Source organism: Nerophis ophidion, linkage group LG03 (genome assembly GCF_033978795.1).
Source record: "Nerophis ophidion isolate RoL-2023_Sa linkage group LG03, RoL_Noph_v1.0, whole genome shotgun sequence".
Classification (NCBI taxonomy): Eukaryota; Metazoa; Chordata; class Actinopteri; order Syngnathiformes; family Syngnathidae; genus Nerophis; species Nerophis ophidion.
Window position 1 is genome coordinate 21,127,842 of NC_084613.1, and position 18,970 is coordinate 21,146,811.

At 39.2% G+C, this 18,970-nt stretch overlaps 1 protein-coding gene across 1 annotated transcript in view; it reads left to right on the forward strand.

Annotated features, from left to right (window-relative positions):
- LOC133548693 (ankyrin repeat domain-containing protein 26-like) overlaps positions 1-18,970 on the forward strand; it is a 72,023-nt gene that overhangs the window by 25,663 nt on the left and 27,390 nt on the right. The window contains exons 11-24 of the mRNA XM_061893666.1: positions 5,046-5,082; positions 5,163-5,207; positions 6,221-6,439; positions 7,739-7,825; positions 7,901-7,968; positions 10,469-11,086; positions 11,233-11,393; positions 13,292-13,483; positions 13,594-13,627; positions 14,467-14,560; positions 14,653-14,812; positions 14,939-14,996; positions 15,068-15,208; positions 17,079-17,430. Coding sequence (XP_061749650.1) covers positions 5,046-5,082; positions 5,163-5,207; positions 6,221-6,439; positions 7,739-7,825; positions 7,901-7,968; positions 10,469-11,086; positions 11,233-11,393; positions 13,292-13,483; positions 13,594-13,627; positions 14,467-14,560; positions 14,653-14,812; positions 14,939-14,996; positions 15,068-15,208; positions 17,079-17,430 — 2,266 coding nt within the window. The remainder of the gene's footprint in view (positions 1-5,045; positions 5,083-5,162; positions 5,208-6,220; positions 6,440-7,738; positions 7,826-7,900; positions 7,969-10,468; positions 11,087-11,232; positions 11,394-13,291; positions 13,484-13,593; positions 13,628-14,466; positions 14,561-14,652; positions 14,813-14,938; positions 14,997-15,067; positions 15,209-17,078; positions 17,431-18,970) is intronic.

An 18,970-nucleotide genomic window follows, 5' to 3' on the forward strand; every position in this document is an offset into this window, starting at 1 on the left:
GCTGATCTAGTGACACACGCCGATAATATAATCATAATGGGGGACTTTAATATCCATATGAATACCCCATCGGACCCACCGTGCGTAGCGCTCCAGACTGTAATTGATAGCTGTGGTCTCACACAAATAATAAATGAACCCACGCATCGCAACGGTAATACGATAGACCTAGTGCTTGTCAGGGGTATCACCGTCTCCAAAGTTACGATACTCCCGTATACTAAAGTATTGTCCAATCATTACCTTATAAAATTCGAGGTTCAGATGCATGTTCGTCAAACCAATAATAATAACTACTATAGCAGCCGCAACATTAATACAGCCACAACGACAACTCTTGCTGACCTACTGCCCTCGGTAATGGCACCATTCCCAAAGTATGTGGGCTCTATTGATAACCTCACTAACAACTTTAACGACACCCTGCGCGAAACCATTGATAACACAGCACCGCTAAAGTTAAAAAAGGCTCCAAAAAAGCGCACCCCGTGGTTTACAGAAGAAACTAGAGCTCAGAAATTATTATGTAGAAAGCTGGAACGCAAATGGCGCACGACTAAACTTGAGGTGCACCATCAAGCATGGAGTGATGGTTTAATAACTTATAAACGCATGCTTACCTTAGCTAAAGCTAAATATTACTCAAATCTCATCCACCGTAATAAAAACGATCCTAAATTTTTGTTTAGTACGGTAGCATCGCTAACCCAACAAGGGACCCCTTCCAGTAGCTCAACCCACTCAGCTGATGACTTTATGCAATTCTTTAGTAAGAAAATTGAAGTCATTAGAAAGGAGATTAAAGACAATGCGTCCCAGCTACAACGGGGCTCTATTAACACTGATACGATGGTATATACGGCGGATACTGCCCTCCAAAATAGTTTCTCTCGTTTTGAGGAAATAACATTAGAGGAATTGTTACAACGTGTAAATGGAATAAAACAGACAACATGCTTACTTGACCCTCTTCCTGGGAAACTGATCAAGGAGCTCTTTGTATTATTAGGTCCATCAGTGCTAAATATTATAAACTTATCACTCTCCTCGGGCACTGTTCCCCTAGCATTCAAAAAAGCGGTTATTCATCCTCTTCTTAAAAGACCTAACCTCGATCCTGACCTCATGGTAAACTACCGACCGGTGTCTCACCTTCCCTTTATTTCAAAAATCCTTGAAAAAATTGTTGCGGAGCAGTTAAATGAACACTTAGCGTCTAACAATCTATGTGAAACCTTTCAATCCGGTTTCAGGGCAAATCACTCCACGGAGACAGCCCTCGCAAAAATGACTAATGATCTATTGCTAACGATGGATTCTGATGCGTCATCTAAGTTGCTGCTCCTCGATCTTAGCGCTGCTTTCGATACCGTCGATCATAATATTTTATTAGAACGTATCAAAACACGAATTGGTATGTCAGACTTAGCCCTGTCTTGGTTTAACTCTTATCTTACTGATAGGATGCAGTGTGTCTCCCATAACAATGTGACCTCGGACTACGTTAAGGTAACGTGTGGAGTTCCCCAGGGTTCGGTCCTTGGCCCTGCACTCTTCAGCATCTGCATGCTGCCTCTAGGTGACATCATACGCAAATACGGTGTTAGCTTTCACTGTTATGCTGATGACACCCAACTCTACATGCCCCTAAAGCTGACCAACACGCCGGATTGTAGTCAGCTGGAGGCGTGTCTTAATGAAATTAAACAATGGATGTCCGCTAACTTTTTGCAACTCAACGCCAAAAAAACGGAAATGCTGATTATCGGTCCTGCTAGACACCAAACTCTATTTAATAATACAACTCTAACATTTGACAACCAAACAATTAAACAAGGCGACACGGTAAAGAATCTGGGTATTATCTTCGACCCAACTCTCTCCTTTGAGGCACACATTAAAAGCGTTACCAAAACGGCCTTCTTTCATCTCCGTAATATCGCTAAAATTCGCTCCATTCTGTCCACTAAAGACGCTGAGATCATTATCCATGCGTTTGTTACGTCTCGCCTCGACTACTGTAACGTATTATTTTCGGGTCTCCCCATGTCTAGCATTAAAAGATTACAGTTGGTACAAAATGCGGCTGCTAGACTTTTGACAAGAACAAGAAAGTTTGATCACATTACGCCTGTACTGGCTCACCTGCACTGGCTTCCTGTGCACTTAAGATGTGACTTTAAGGTTTTACTACTTACGTATAAAATACTACATGGTCTAGCTCCATCCTATTTTGCCGATTGTATTGTACCATATGTCCCGGCAAGAAATCTGCGTTCAAAGGACTCCGGCTTGTTAGTGATTCCCAAAGCCCAAAAAAAGTCTGCGGGCTATAGAGCATTTTGCGTTTGGGCTCCAGTACTCTGGAATGCCCTCCCGGTAACAGTTCGAGATGCCACCTCAGTAGAAGCATTTAAGTCTCACCTTAAAACTCATTTGTATACTCTAGCCTTTAAATAGACTCCCTTTTTAGACCAGTTGATCTGCCGTTTCTTTTCTTTTTCTTCTATGTCCCACTCTCCCTTGTGGAGGGGGTCCGGTCTGATCCGGTGGCCATGTACTGCTTGCCTGTGTATCGGCTGGGGACATCTCTGCGCTGCTGATCCGCCTCCGCTTGGGATGGTTTCCTGCTGGCTCCGCTGTGAACGGGACTCTCGCTGCTGTGTTGGATCCGCTTTGGACTGGACTCTCGTGACTGTGTTGGATCCATTGTGGATTGAACTTTCACAGTATCATGTTAGACCCACTCGACATCCATTGCTTTCCTCCTCTCTAAGGTTCTCATAGTCATTATTGTCACCGACGTCCCACTGGGTCATTATTGTCACCGATGTCCCACTGGGTGTGAGTTTTCCTTGCCCTTATGTGGGCCTACCGAGGATGTCGTGGTGGTTTGTGCAGCCCTTTGAGACACTAGTGATTTAGGGCTATATAAGTAAACATTGATTGATTGATTGATTGATTGATAATTAGTAAAAAAACATGGAATTGGAGGTTGGCTGCTCAACCACGGGCCTTGGCCCTATGGTTAAGAGACACTGGCTAAATAGCAAGACGCATTCCGCATTTCAATTCTCTATCTGGCAAACCAACTCCACTGTCTCCTGTAGCCCAACACTGGAACCCCAATTTAGAACCATATACAACAGTGTGTTCCGGCAATTACAATATATGTAAACACAAGAATCTAAATAAAAAATATGCAAACATGGAGGAAACTCATGCCAACAAACTACCGTAGGTTAAAAAAAATAATTCATTATTGCCTTTTTTTCTTTTTGTGTTTGGCCGAGTTTCAAGTAAATGTGTAAGCAATGGTTGATTTTAAATTCGGTTTTATCGATTACTGCTTATGTTGACGTTAGCCAGCCCGTCCAAGGACACGTGGACATAGTGGGGCAAAAAAGTATTCAGTCAGCCACCGATTGTGCAAGTTCTCCCACTTAAAATAAATACAGAGGTCTGTAGTTTTCATCATAGGTACACTTCAACTGTGAGAGACTGAATGTGAAAAAAAAATCCAGGAATTCACATTGTAGGAATTTCAAATAATTTATTTGTAAATTATGGTGTAAAATAAGTATTTGGTCAGTAACAAAAATTCAACTCAATACTTTGGAATATAACCTTTGTTGGCAATAACAGAGGTCAAACGATTACTATAGGTCTTTACCAGGTTTAAACACACAGTAGCTGGTATTTTAGCCCATTCCTCTTTGCAGATCTTCTTGAGAGCGGTGATGTTTTGCGGCTGTCGCCGAGCAACACAAACTTTCGACTCCCTCCACAGATGTTCTATGGAGTTGAGGTCTGGAGACTGGCGAGGCCACTCCAGGACTTTCAAATGCTTCTTACGGAGCCACTCCTTCGTTGCCCGGGCGGTGTGTTTAGGATCATTGTCATGCTGGAAGACCCAGCCACGTTTCATCTTCAAAGCTCTCACTGATTGAAGGAGGTTTTGGCTCAAAATCTCACGATACATGGCCCCATTCATTCTTTCCTTAACACGGATCAGTTGTCCTGTCCCCTTAGCAGAAAAACAGCCCCAAAGCATGATGTGTCCACCCCCATGCTTCACAATAGGTATGGGGCTCTTGGGATGCAACTCCTCCAAACACGACGAGTTGAGTTTATACCAAAAAGTTCTATTTTGGTTTCATCTGACCACATGACATTCTCCCAATCCTCTGCTGTGTCATCCATGTGCTCTCTGGCAAACTTCAGACGGGCCTGGACATGCACTGGCTTAAGCAGGGGGACAGGTCTGGCACTGCAGGATTTGATTCCCTGTCGGCGTAGTGTGTTACTGATTGTAACTTATGTTACTTTGGTCTCAGCTCTCTGCAGGTCATTCACCAGATCCCCCCGTGTGGTTGTGGGATTTTTGCTCACCGTTTTCATGATCATTTTAAACCCACGGGTGAGATTTTGCGTGGAGCCCCAGATCGAGGGAGATTATCAGTGGTCTTGTATGTCTTCAATTTTCTGATAATTGCTCCAACAGTTGATTTTTTCACACCAAGCTGCTTGCCTATTGTAGATTCACTCTTCCCAGTCTGGTGCAGGTCTACAATTGTTTTCCTGGTGTCCTTTGACAGCTCTTTGGTCTTGGCCATAGTGGAGTTTGGAGTCTGACTGTTTGAGGCTGTGGACAGGTATCTTTTATACAGATAACGAGTTCAAACAGGTTCCTTTAATACAGGTAACGAGTGGAGGACAGAAGAGCTTCTTAAAGAAGAAGTTACAGGTCTGTGAGAGCCAGAGATCTTCCTTGTTTGAAGTGACCAAATACTTATTTTCCACCATAATTTACAAATAAATTATTTAAAATTCCTACAATGTGAATTCCTGGATTTTTTTTTTCACATCCTGTCTTTCACAGTTGAAGTGTACCTATGATGAAAATTACAGACCTCTGTCATCATTTTAAGTGTGAGAACTTGCACAATCGGTGGCTGACTAAATACTTGTTTGCCTCACTGTAACCAGGTTACACTGTGTAAATGTTTTGGCTTTAATTGGAAGTTTTTTCCACATTTCACTAGGAAAACAAATGTGAAGGAGAACACCAGAAACAAACTGGTAAGCGGGATCGTCCAGGTAGCATTTTGTTTGAAAGTATCTGTAATTGTCTTTAACATTAGACTTTGTTTCTTTAACAGACCTGATGGAAGAGCTTGATTTGGGAGCGTTTGATAGTATTCCAGGTAACTTTCTTTAATTTGGTAAGGCAATGGAGATGTGATGGTCACAAATGAAGCATGTCTTTTGAACGGTTCTTTTAAGTGAGTTGTAAAAACCAATTCGCAGTTGGGAGCCGTTAGGTTGTTAGCCGTTTTTATGCACATGCAGATAAGTTACATTTTTTTCAAATTTGGATTCACTTTTATGATCCATTGTTCTGATGTAGGTCAAGCGTACATACTAGGTAAGGCAGTACAATTTTATATTTACGATTGTATTGTCTTATTTTTATTCTATCATTATTTACAGTTTTGTACCTATATATAGATTTTCTTCTTAATGGTACTTGGTTTCTGTATTTGTATCTCTATTATCAAAACGCCACAGAGTTCTTTTAGGTCAGGAAAAATGTTAAATCTCAATATGATAAGCATGGGGCTAAGGGACTACCTTAAGGAATATTTACAGTAAAAACAAATACAATTATTGCCAATATTTCAGAATAATTCTTACCAATGCAGTAATATTTGTTTAAATGCTAAATTATTCATATCCACAGCTACCAGTGTATATTTTGTTGCTAAAAAGATAAAATAGCAGTTAAATAAAATACGCTTTTGAAGTACGGCTCCACAAGATATGACTCCTTTCATCCCATCTTTGCTAGTACGGCTCCACAAGATATGACTCCTTTCATCCCATCTTTGCTAGAAAAGCGGTGTGAGCGCACAGCTAAAGCATGCGCACATGCACTATTGGCAAACCAGGACATAATTGAAGTGATCTATCCTCCCTGGCCCTTATAGCAATAAAGAATACAACTAATTCACAGTATGCTTGTTCCTGTATGGCCACATTAGCGTGAAACATAATGACTTTGTAAGCGGACAAGGGAGGGAGGAGGCCCATGTTGGGTACATTTCAAATTGCTCCATTTGTGTGCGTCCTAAAGAAAGGTAAGCCTTTGCTCCAACCTCTGTCAGTTGTTACGGTGCGTCATTAAATACCACATCTTTGTTGTTGTTTTTTTGTTCAGATTCATCAGATGCTGACACATCTAGTACTTCCAGTAGGAGAAGTCTGCCTGTTTGCACTGAAGGTTCTCCGCCCAAAGAAGTTCCAGAGCGCTCCAGTCCCTCTGCTGAGCAGGTGGTAGCTGTAATTCCGGAGGCAATGGGCTCAGATGGTACACTACCTGCTTACCAAGCTCCACATCCTCAGACCTTAATGATGATTATACAAGAGAGTGATGAAGGTGAGAGTCTTGGTTTTCACCTTACTTTACATATTTGTCCTGAACTTAAAAATAATATTCAAGCATAGACTTTTTAAAGGGGAACAGCACTTTTTGGGAATTTTTCCTACCTTTTACAATACTTATGTAAGACAATAACACCTATGTTTTTCTTTTTTTTATGCATTCTAATTCGTAAAATACGGAAAGTACGAGGTGGCTAACAATGCAGCTACTGGTAGTGCACTATTCTGCCTATAAATCCCTCATCCTAAACCCGCCAACAATACTCCCATTTATATCTCGTGATCTGAATATTAAGCAAGTATTATAAATATTGTTGCTAATATAATGCAGACAATGTATTTCTAGCAACGCATTGATCGCAAAGCGCTAACTAGCTTATGCTGCTATAATGATATATTGAGCCGGTGAGGTGCTGCATTATAAATCATGTGTCTTGCCTGGATTGTAGAACGTTGTGGTCATAAACCGAGAAGATGGTCAACTTTGATATCTAACTTAGACCCGGAGACTGCGAGAAAGACAGGGAAAGAAGCTTGTTTGCGGCAACTTTTTTTTTGGTTCATCCTTTGTGCAGATTATTATTAATAATTCTTCAACTAAACAAGAATATATCAGTTGGCATCCCAGTAAGAGCAGACATTGTAAAGTAAGTGATTGTTTTATTATGTTTGTAGTTTGTAGTGCTGGTTTAGCACTTAAAAATACTGCTACTTGATGCTTTGTGTTTCACCTAAGCTGGATCTGTTTGCACACAACTTTTTTTGTGTTTGTTTATTTGAAAGACAATATGCAGTTATATTAAGAAGATTATTGCACCATATTTACCACCATGCTAATTGCATCATTTCTCAAACTTGTTGTTAATCAGCCTTATAGTAGTCGTCGTCGGCTCCACAAAGTATGTCGTGAGTATTGGGTTTGTTGTTAGATAACGCTAACGTTGGGATGTGTCTGTGAAATTAATGCGCCGCCGTATACGTAAAATGGGCAAAATATGTAATTATTACATGTTATTATGAATGCCTGTTACTACATTACACGTATACTTACAGCATGTATATAAAACATTGATTGAGGTGCTTGGATGTTTTTATAGCGCTGCGTAGGCGGAAGAGAACAACCGCCTTTGACTCCATTGTTAGCCGACTTTTACTAACAATTATTTCCGATTTAAAATGCAAAAAAAAGGAAATCATATGTGTTCTTGTCTTGCATAGGGATTGTGAATTCTTAAAAGTCCCATAAAAAGTGCAGTTCCCCCTTAATATATCCATCTTCCTTTCACTCCTGCAGAATCAATTTGGGACCAAGACAGTTCATCTTCATCATGCGGCGAGACCAACGATGACAATCAGCAGCCTCAGGCAACACCTGGAGCAGGCAAGAGGAATTACAGACCATTTCTTAAACAGTTGTAATAATGAGCACGTGTGTAAAGACCTACTCACTCCTTAGACTTCCCTGAACCAGCAAGAGAGGAAAAAGGTAATTTGCAAACTGACGAGCAGCAGGTGCACGAAGAGGTGAGAAAAATCCAGGTTACATGACCAACACACTGTTATAAGTAAAATACAATTCAGTGGTACCTCAACTTACAAATACGATTCGTTCCACAACGAAGCTCAAACTTCAGAACACTTGTATCGCAAAGCAGCCCGGCTCATTGAAATGCATTGAAATCAATGTAATCTGTGTTTGGCCCTCCTAAATCACCACGATTTCAAAGTGAAAAATTATTTTTAAAAAGAAAAGTAAACTTTAAGATAATACATTGTTTTTAAAAATCAGGGGAGTGAAGCGACAAAACTGAAGAAACAATCTGTGTATGTCCATGAAAGACGGGGAGGAAATTTGGTACTTCCTTGCTGCACTGTCCTCAGGGGGATTCTTGTGGCTACGACCTTGCCAAGTTGTTCCAGCAGAAAAACAAAATCCATATTAGAGTGTTTTTGTCTGCGCAAGCAAAAACAAATATAAATGTTTCACTCAGTGTTGTGGCTTGTGCAGTCCTTTGAGACACTAGTGATTTAAGGCTATATAAGTAAACATTGATTGATGATTGATTGAAATAACCCTAACCCTGCAAACCAGACAGCTTCTCAAAGATGGTATCCAGTTTGCGAAATCACAAAAGCTCTGATTACCCTTCAATCATTTGTGACAGCTTTGGGGTACCTTGAATAGCTGCCATCATCTTCTGAAATTGGTGATACACAAGGCCAACGCAGATGTCCTGTTATTTTAATTCTGAATAGGTATATGTCTTCAATGGCCTCAATTGAAATAATCACTTTTCATTCACTTTTTCCAAGAGCCCAATGTGTGTCTAGCAACAAATGTTCCGTCAGGACAGACATGTTCCCCTGAACCTGAGTTTCAGGTCAAGAAGAACTTGTCGATTTCGTAGCGAGAGTGGATGATCAATTGCATTGTGTAGATTTTGAAGAGCAATTCATAAAAGGGTTCCAAGAAAGTTTAGACAAGACGAGACGAAGAAGAAAAAGCCTGAGACACAAGGGTAAGGGAAGCATCCGCCTTCATTAAGAGCCAGACAAAAAAGCCAAGGTTCAGTATGCTCACAATTTAAGGGCCTATGGAAATGAGATTTTCTTATTTAAACAGGGATAGCAGGTCCATTCTATGTGTCATACTTGATCATTTCGCGATATTGCCATATTTTTGCTGAAAGGATTTAGTAGAGAACATCGACGATAAAGTTCGCAACTTTTGGTTGCTAATAAAAAAGCCTTGCCTTTAACGGAAGTCGCAGACGATGACGTCACCCGTGTGAGGGCTCCTCACGTCCTCACATTGTTTATGATGGGAGCCTCCAGCAGCAAGAGCTATTCGGACCGAGAAAACGACAATTTCCCCATTAATTTGAGCAAGGATGAAATATTTGTGGATGATGATATTGATAGCGAAGGACTAGTAAAAATAAAAATAAATAAATAATAAAGTTGAAAAAAATAATAATAAGACAATTGCATTGGGACGGATTCAGATGTTTTTAGACACATTTACTAGGATAATTCTGGGAAATCCCTTATCTTTCTATTGTGTTGCTAGTGTTTTAGTGAGATTAAATAGTACCTGATAGTCGGAGGGGTGTGTCCACGGGTGTCTGGACGGCGCAAGCTCAGCTGATCTCCGTTAAGAGGCGACTTTTTACCACAATTTTCGCACCGAATCCTGCCGGTTGACAAGTGGTCGGGAACTATGTTCGCTTGACCGCTCTAATCCATAGTAAAGCTTCACCTCCGGGAATTTTAAACAAGGAAACACCGTGTGTTTGTGTGGCTAAAGGCTAAAGCTTCCCACCTCCATCTTTCTACTTTGACTTCTCCATTATTAATTGAACAAATGGCAAAAGATTCAGCAACACAGATGTCCAGAATACTGTTTAATTGCGCTTTGAAAAGAGACTACTTTTAGCCGCAAATGGTGCTGCGCTATGTCCTCTACAGTCGATGACGTCACGCGTCGTCATTCCGCGACGTTTTCAACAAGAAACTGCGAGGGAAATTTAAAATGGTAATTTAGTAAACTAAAAAGGCCGTATTGGCATGTGTTGCAATGTTAATATTTCATCATTGATATATAAACTATCAGACTGCGTGGTCGGTAGTAGTGGGTTTCAGTAGGCCTTTAAAGCTTAACAAAAAGATGGGAGACAGATTGTATCTCAAATTAGTCGTAAGTTGCGGTACCACACATTTGAATCACATATGCTTCAGAAATGTGCCAACATTGTGTTTTGTGTCGGTGTGTTTTGATGCAAATTATTTTTCTATTTTTACCTTTGCCTTTTGTATGTATTTTATTTTGTATGTTTTAATCTTACAATATTTGAAAAGTTATCTATGAAACGTATTAATTTGTTACGGCAGTTATTGTGTTTACTACTAAAAAAGGTACAATGGAGAGTGTTAAACACAGGAAATGAACGATAAGAAATAAAACATTGAGAATGGGTATGATTAAATGAGCTCTTCTTCTTTCTACTGCGTTACCATTATCAAGGAGACAAAGACCCAGGATGAGAAGCTGTCCAAAAAAGTGGAGAAAAGTGAAGGGAAATCCATTTTCAGTAATTTTTTTGGAGCAATAAAGGGTACTCTTGGCAAGCCGTCCAGACCAGAAACCAATACAGAAGAAAAGCAGGTTGATTCATCCTCTTCTAAAGAAGATGAAATTGATATGGAGGAAGGGCAAACCAGACAACTTTCACCTGAAGGAAAGAACAGGGTCCTCTTCGATGAACACAAACAGGGGGATTTTGAGTGCGAAGACTCTTTCCCAGCCTCTGTTGACAACTCCATGAGCAAGGAGAAGAAACTGTCTGTTATTCCGTCCCCTGTCCCCCAATTTCATCAACCCCAAGAACCCCTCCCAAGTGAGGAGAAACCATCGTTTAGTCTGTCCCCTGTCCTCCTATTTCAAAAACCTCAAGAACCCCTCCCAAGTGAGGAGAAACCGTCTGTTTGTCTCTCTCCTGTGCCCCTGTTTCAACAACCCCGTGAACCCCTCCCAAGTGAGTCGCCACAACCCCGCTCAGCGAAGAAGGAGAATATTTCTGTATGTGCCACACCTGTGCCTTGCCACAACCAACAGATGAGCAATAATCAAAAAGAACTAGAGGTAAGGTTTTTGAAGGTTGTGTAGACTAGGGAAAACAGCTGCTTTGTGTGTGTGGACTGGACCTTTCCTTTCTCGCTTGTTACCAGACTTAAGAGAAATCCTGACACTGTCTTACCTTTTTTCCTTTGCATTACTCTTCTTTTCAGGCTGCCCAAAGGACTGCTAAGATTGTTTCAATGACAAATCCCAATGTTTCCTCTGACACGAGTGAAAGTTCAGAGGAAGCAGCCGAAGCAGATGAGGAACCTGTAAGGTTGAGTCAAACAGAAGCCTCTCGTCAAGTAGAGAAACCAGTAACCTCTGAGAGGTACGTTTAATTTTAATTAGCATTTTTTAACATTTGTTCAACAGTCGAGATGTCCTGTATATCGTTAGGAATTTAGCAATACTCTATGTATTCCTTATCGATACCGGTATTCATCAGTACTCTAATCGGCAACATGTGTAATTAGTGTAAATAAAGATGTGATTTTTTTTTTTTTTACCATTTTTATTAGCACAAGAGGTTGTACACCACCAACATCATGTAACATCTAACAGCAGAAAAGTATGTTATAGTATTAAAAAAGTCAGCTATGTTTGATGTGCAAGGTGCCATGCAAGTATGTCATCACCTTTATAAAGACCACACAGTTCGATCAGTGTTTCTATTCATCACAATTACACTCGGATGGAAATATTTACACAGTAAGTAAAAAACTGTTCAGCCATCATTACTGAAGTTTTTGTAAAACAGCAAGTTTAACATGCACCGGTTCCACTCCAACAGCAGAAAATAACTAATAGCATTTTAAAATGCATGCAGAGATAGATAAAGTAACTGGATGCTGAGCGCTCGTTATACCTCAAATGCAGCTTCTGCCGTGTTGTGGAGTTAATGTAATGAATAAGAACTACTACACCAAAATGTTGCCAACATGCTAATTTTTATTGAGCTAACACTAATTATAATGGGTGTCAAAAAATATATTTTCAGATTAATCGTAATTCTTCTTTATAACGACTCTTAATCGATAAAAAAATCGATTAAAAAAAAAGAAAAAAGTTGTTGTTTTTTATCTGTCCTCTCTAGTCACTCAGGCAAATCATATCTGCTGTACATATTTACTTTTGAAAAGAGAAGTGTTGGATACTTCTCTTGTTGCCTTATTTGTATTTGAATATATTAAAAGTTTGGGAAGCATTGTATTAAACAAAATCAGTTTTCTTTTAAGTAATATAGAATTTCATCAGAACTGTTAGTCTATTTCAGGGGTGTCCAAACTTTTTGACCTGGGGGTCGCATTGGGCTAAAAAAATATATTGAGGGCCAAAAGCCGACTGCTTGTAAAGTAGGATACATATATTGTGTGTGTGTGTGTGTGTGTGTGTGTGTGTGTGTGTGTGTGTGTGTGTGTGTGTGTGTGTGCGCGCGTATGATAATGTATGGATATGCATATATTAATATAATGGATATTCAGTTATTGTAATTTTTCACTTTAAAAAAAACTTATTTAAGAGTGTGTGAAAGTTGGACTCCTACCTTGTTTACTTCCGTGACAACCTCCTTAAAGTTTTGTAATCAATCAGACATATTAAGCAGCTAAAATACGCCAAACATGGATAAGTCTGGAGAAAGTGATTGGCATTTTTCCCATCATGCTTTGTAGCGGATTTAAATTCATTTGATTCCATTTTTTTTATGGTGCATGTTAGTATTTGGTTTTTGGTTTTGCCACATGATTATGGAAGGTTGTTTGCATTGGGTCATGTAAGTGAATGCTGCACATTGGTTTAGTCAAAGCATGGTAAGTGGTCATTGACCTGAATTACTCTCGTTCTCCACAAGATGGTGACAAAGCACAAGCACAGTAATGGACTTTTAAAATTAATCCTGCTTTGGATTCCTTGTTAAACTCATAATGTCTCCCGGCAGGTGGCAATTTGGACACCCCTGATCCAGTTTATGGACGAATGTAGTTATTCATAGAACTGGCATTCAATGTTATTAAAAAAGTACAGATTTTTAATCAACAATCAGTTCTGAATCTTAATCGAATCATTTAGTGTCCAAAGATTCACAGCGTTAATAATTAGAAGCTGATTTTGTAGGCTACACACACTTCCCGGGACTCAATGGTTACTTCAAAAGGGCTTTATTTACTGTATGTAAATAAAAGCTACTGACTTATGTGTCCTGTGGTTTGATCTATGTTCCACCGGCAGGGGGTTGGTGCAATCATCACTTGCACGTCAGCTCATCTTCGATCTCAGCAGACCTGGGGGACAGTCTTTAGAGGAGTGCTCACAGCTGACATTGGTTAGCGAAGCATGTTGCATTCCCAAGAGCAGTTATGGAATCAACAAAGATCTTGAGTTTGACAACACTCTGAATGATCTGTCGGAAGATGACACAAGGTTTTACAGAATTAAAACATGTTCTGTATATTCTGCAAAACATTTGGAACTGAAGGTATTTCTCCCAAGGCCAATTTCCAGTATAACCACAATTATGTTTTTGTCAGCAGCAGGTGGCAGATAAAAAGACAGAACACTACTTTAGTAAGTCAAAACCGGGCTTGATGTCCACTTCTCTTACCTTAACCAGTGGTGTCCAAAGTTCGGCCCGGAGGCCATTTGCAGCCCATGGCTCATTTTTTACTGGCCCGCGTCACATTCTACAGACAAAATGAACATGACCCGGATTAGAAAATTATGTCAAACAAACTAAATGGCCCAAATCCCCCTGATAATAGGAACTGACAACCATATTGGCAGACAACCTGTGCTTGAAAAGTATGTGGTATTTAATTATTTACGCGCATCCTGTCTTTGCAATATTAGGTACGTTAATTGGTGAAATAATACTAGAAATGGTATAGAATAATAATAAGAATAGATGATATGATATACTAATGTTAATAATATTAGTATACTATTAATTTAAAGCTTATCATCAGTAATGACTGTAACGTCAGGTCCTCCACACATTGTAAAAAAAATTAAAATAAGACAAGGTGGTTAAATTAGATTAGATAACACACTTATTTGCTCTGTTACTCATCACAAAAAATAAGTATAGACCAAGGGCGTCAAAAGTGTGGCCTGAAGGCCATGCGCGGCCGCAGCTTGTGTTTGGTTGTCCATCGTCATATTGTAGAAATAAAATACATTTCAAAATCAGTAAAAATGTTGGGGGGAAAAAGTGCACAAAGAAACAATGTAATGAGATAAAGCCTATACAAACACATGTAACACAAATATAAAAATGGCCCATTTTTGACATTTTAGTACACAGCCCTTGGTGGAAAAAGTTTGGACACCCCTGCCTTAGACCAAGATTTTATGTGTTTGTTAGAAGAGAAAAGCACATTCAAATCCCATGCCGTTTCTACATTCAGAACACTGAAGAGTTTTTTGAAGACACAGATGAGTTAATTTCGTCATCAGAGGAGACTTCTGCCATCGTGCAGATGCTGAAGGAAGCCACTGCAGGTGCAATTATCTGGTTTTGAGCTAATAAAATCAAAATGTATGTTCACATCTGGTTTGGACTGACTATTACACTGTTGCTTTGTATTCGTCAGACTCCATGAGTAAGAAGAAAGCACAGGACATGTTCCATGACCGCTCTGTTCGAAAAGAAAAAGGCCATCAAGTCTTTGTTGCAGAAAAGCTGCAACAACAACATATTTGTGACTTGGAGGAAAAGAATTTGCAGTTGGAAAGCGAAGTTGCGCACATGTCGTAAGAACTGCTCAATAATCTCTTCAGTAATCTTATTCTGACATCTATTCCTCACATATTCCAAAACATGTTGTTTCTCTAAAAGGTGCCGTTGATTTGTTGACCTAACGTATTTATCCAACGCAGACGTCAGCTGAAACGGAAGCAAGAAACTGTCATGCTGTACAAAAACGCCAACGAGAAGGTGAGGACATCGGCATTGGTGTGGAGCTGTTGGCGAGGCGCTAATGTGACCATTACATGTCATCTGCCCAGCTTGAAGAGGACCATAAACCCAGCCAAATGCAATGGACTCTAGATCCCAACCGGATGAACACGCTGCTGCATATGTCAAACTGTGAGAAGATCAAACTTCAAGAAATACAGGAGGAGTACAAAAAAAGCAAAAATAATGAGGTAACAAATTCAGATTACAAGCATTAGGACTGGTTGTAGTATTGTAGCAACTTTATTGTCATTGTCATAACCAATTATACATGACAAACTTTTGTTGGAGCATAATATAACTGCAGAGGTAAGGCACGTTTATTTATAGAGCACAATTTGTACACGAGGCAATTCAATTCCTAATTTCTGTCATGAAAAAGGGCGTACGCCAGGTTTTTGTGTGTAAGCAAGCTCCTGATCACCCGCACGTCACTGCTCGCGTGAAGCACAACTCTTCTCGAATTAAAACCCCAAAAAACATTAAGGATGGCGTCTTTTCAGACCATGTTTCTTACGGTTTTAACTGGTATGTCAGCAAGTCCCAATTTTTGAAGTCAAAAATGCGACCTGCGCGTTGGATAAGGCTCGCTAACGGGTTTAATCCAGCCCGCGAGATGAGTTTGCTAAGTGTGAAAATGAGCTGCATTTTTAAATTAAATAAACTGCTGTCTAAATGTGTCCACTAGATGTCACAATAACAATTTTGTTAGGCAAGCAAATAGTTTATACCGTGGCCAAGCAAGAGGTACACAGTAAAACGAGGCTGCGGGTCCTCCCCTTCAACCGAGAAAAGGGTACGCAGAGTGTTCCAAGAAAAATTATTATCCTCATATTTCTTCACGGAACTGAATGTGAAACCCCACATCTTTTGTAAGCAATATTTTTCTTTGTAATGAGCATCAATAAAACAAAACTACACTGAAGGCTCACACACAAGCACTTGAATAACAAAATCAGCTGTTCACTTGGCCAGTTTTTCCTGCGTGATAAAGAGGGGGGATAAACAGGGGAGACCTTCTTTAGCTGCCGCCTTGTTTTATCATATATTACTGGTTTTGCACAAGTCAATTTTTTGTTTTGTATTCACAATAAATCAACACAAAATCCGTACTTTTGGGGCAATATGTTCACAGAGTCTCGTATGCTTCCCGTCAAAGGAGAGCGATGATGGTCATGGGCGGCCGAAAAATTGCCTATAAAAGTTTGCACGTTAATATTAGCATGCCAACCTTAGCATGCTAACAGTTAGTACTTATCAAGTAACAAGTTACTGTAATTACTCTGTAATGTGTCAATAAAAGTTAGCTTGTTCATGCTAGCACATTAGCATGCTAACAGTTAGCACATGAGAAGTACCAAGTTATATCACTCTGAGGTGTAGGGCAGCAAAATTGTCTTTAAAAGTTAGCACATCAGCATGCTAACTTTTAGCATGTGCCAAGTACCAAGTTTTATGACTGAGGCATATAGCTGAAAATTTGTTTATAAAAGTTAGTTTGTTCATGATAGCATGTCAACATTAGCATGCTAACAGTTAGCACAAGTAAAGTACCAAGTTACGTCCCTCTGAGGTGTACGGCAGAAGAATTGTCTTAAAAAGTTAGCATGAGCCAAGTACCAAGTTTTATGACTGATGCGTACGACTTAAAAATCGGCTATAAAAGTTAAAGTTAGCATGTTAACAGTTAGCACGTGTGAAGTACCAAGTTATATCATTCTGAGGTGTTCGTCGGCAAAATTAGCTAAAATAAGTTAGCATATGTCACGTGCCAAGTCATATGACTCTGGGGTGAACTGTTGCAAAAGTTTGGCGGCTTTTATTTTGCTGTGGCGGTGCGCCAAGTCATTACATGTAGAAGAAACCCTGCTGTCCAGTATTGCTGCACAGTGTCAAAAATGTGCTAGAAAAAGTGCAAAGACTATGCCAGTTGTAGGAGCTCCTAATCACTGCGTCTGCATGCCACCATCTTCCATCCCAGCATAGCAATGATGCACAACCTGCAATTTCCGATTAAGTCTGTAAAATATGTTCCATAAGTGCATTCCTTTTATCTTTTAGGAGCATCTCAGGACAGAACTTCAGCAATTACAGGTGAGCAGCAACATCAAACAAACAGACCTGGTCCAGGAGAACGAGTCCCTCAGGGAACAGCTGGAAGATGTTCGGCAAGATCTCAAACTTGCCAATGACAACCAGATCCATAGTGAATTGGATTGGAATGCTAAAATTCAGGAGTTAATGTGTGAAGTGTCACTAGCAAACAACCTCCTAGAGAAAGAGCAGAAGGCTTGTGAAGTCTTGGTGGCAGAGACCCAAGCGATCCGCTCCAGCCTGGCTGAGTTGGAGCAAACCCGGTCAGACTTGGAGAAAGCTCTGCACCTGGAAAAGGAGGAACGCCATCGGCTTGAAAGTTAGTATGACCAACACTGCTCTTGTTTAATAGGTGTTTCATGATCCCATACTACAGGGTTATTCAAAAAGAATGAACTGATTTCTTTTTGCAATATTTTGTTGAGGGAAAAGCAGGGAAAAAATCCAGCGGAGTCTCAAGTACTGTGGAACCTCAATTTACAAAACCGTATATTAGCAGATTTTCGAGTTTACAAACTTTTTAGACACGCCCAATATGCCTCTGTGTATAAACGCTTCATTCATTCATTTTGTTTACTTGCTCGTATTGAAGAGGTTGAGGGAAGCTGTACCCCGGCTCGTTTTTAATTGTGATGAGAACAGACTTTTCTGAGAAAATTTGCCAAAGCGGACTTATTTCACAATAGAGGAAAATACTTACCTCTCATTAAGCAGCACCTCTTCCAAGAGCACACACACACCAGGGCCACTACACCCCGTCACTTCCTTCTCTCTCTTTTTCTGTTCTGTTCACCCCTCACAAACTGCTACCTGGCCAATGTTAAAGTGGCTTTTACTTTTTAAAATGTTTATTATTGTAGCAATATGGTTGTTAAATTTAAGGAATTGTGTGATTTGTGATCAGCTTAGTTAGGTGTCCCTGTACACCTGGTAGACACAGCGGAGGGCCAACTCAATTACAGCAGAAATCTTTCACTTTCTTTATGGTGAGTTCTAGCTTAGGGTAGGCTTAGGGTCCCAAGATGCAGAACATCTCGGTATCGGAACAGCTTTGTTCCAGCCGTAGTTAATAATTTAAACAAATTATAGCAATGTTGCACATTTATTTACTTGATCTACTAATAATACTAATAATTATACTGTCTTTTATAAACTTTTGCTCTGCCTCTTTGTATTGTTGTTGTGACTTTTTCTTTCTTCTTCTCCAGCCTGTTGAGTACTTGCTCATGTTTATGTTATATATATATATATATATATATATATATATATATATATATATATATATATATATATATATATATATATATATATATATATGTGTATGTATGTATATGTGCTTGTATGTCTATATATGTGTGTATATATATATATACATATATATATATATATAAATATAGATATAATAAATAAAAAATATATACATGTGTGTGTGTGTGTGTATATATACATACATACATATATATGTGTATATGTATATATATGTACATATTTATGTATATATGTGTGTATGTATATGTGTATATATGTATATGTATGTATATATATATATTTATGTGAATATATAATGTGTATATATGTATGTTTGTGTATATATATATATATTTATGTATATACATGTATGTATATACTGTATATATATTTATGTATGTATATATAGACTTAGCAAATTATACATAAGTCAAGTGATATATATATATATATATATATATATATATATATATATATATATATATATATATATATATATATATATATATATATATATAAGTCACTTGACTTGTTTGTAAGGGCACCAAAGGGATATGTGTGTGTGTGCGTTGAGGCAAACAGTTTAGCTTGTTGTTGTTTTTGGCTTGTTA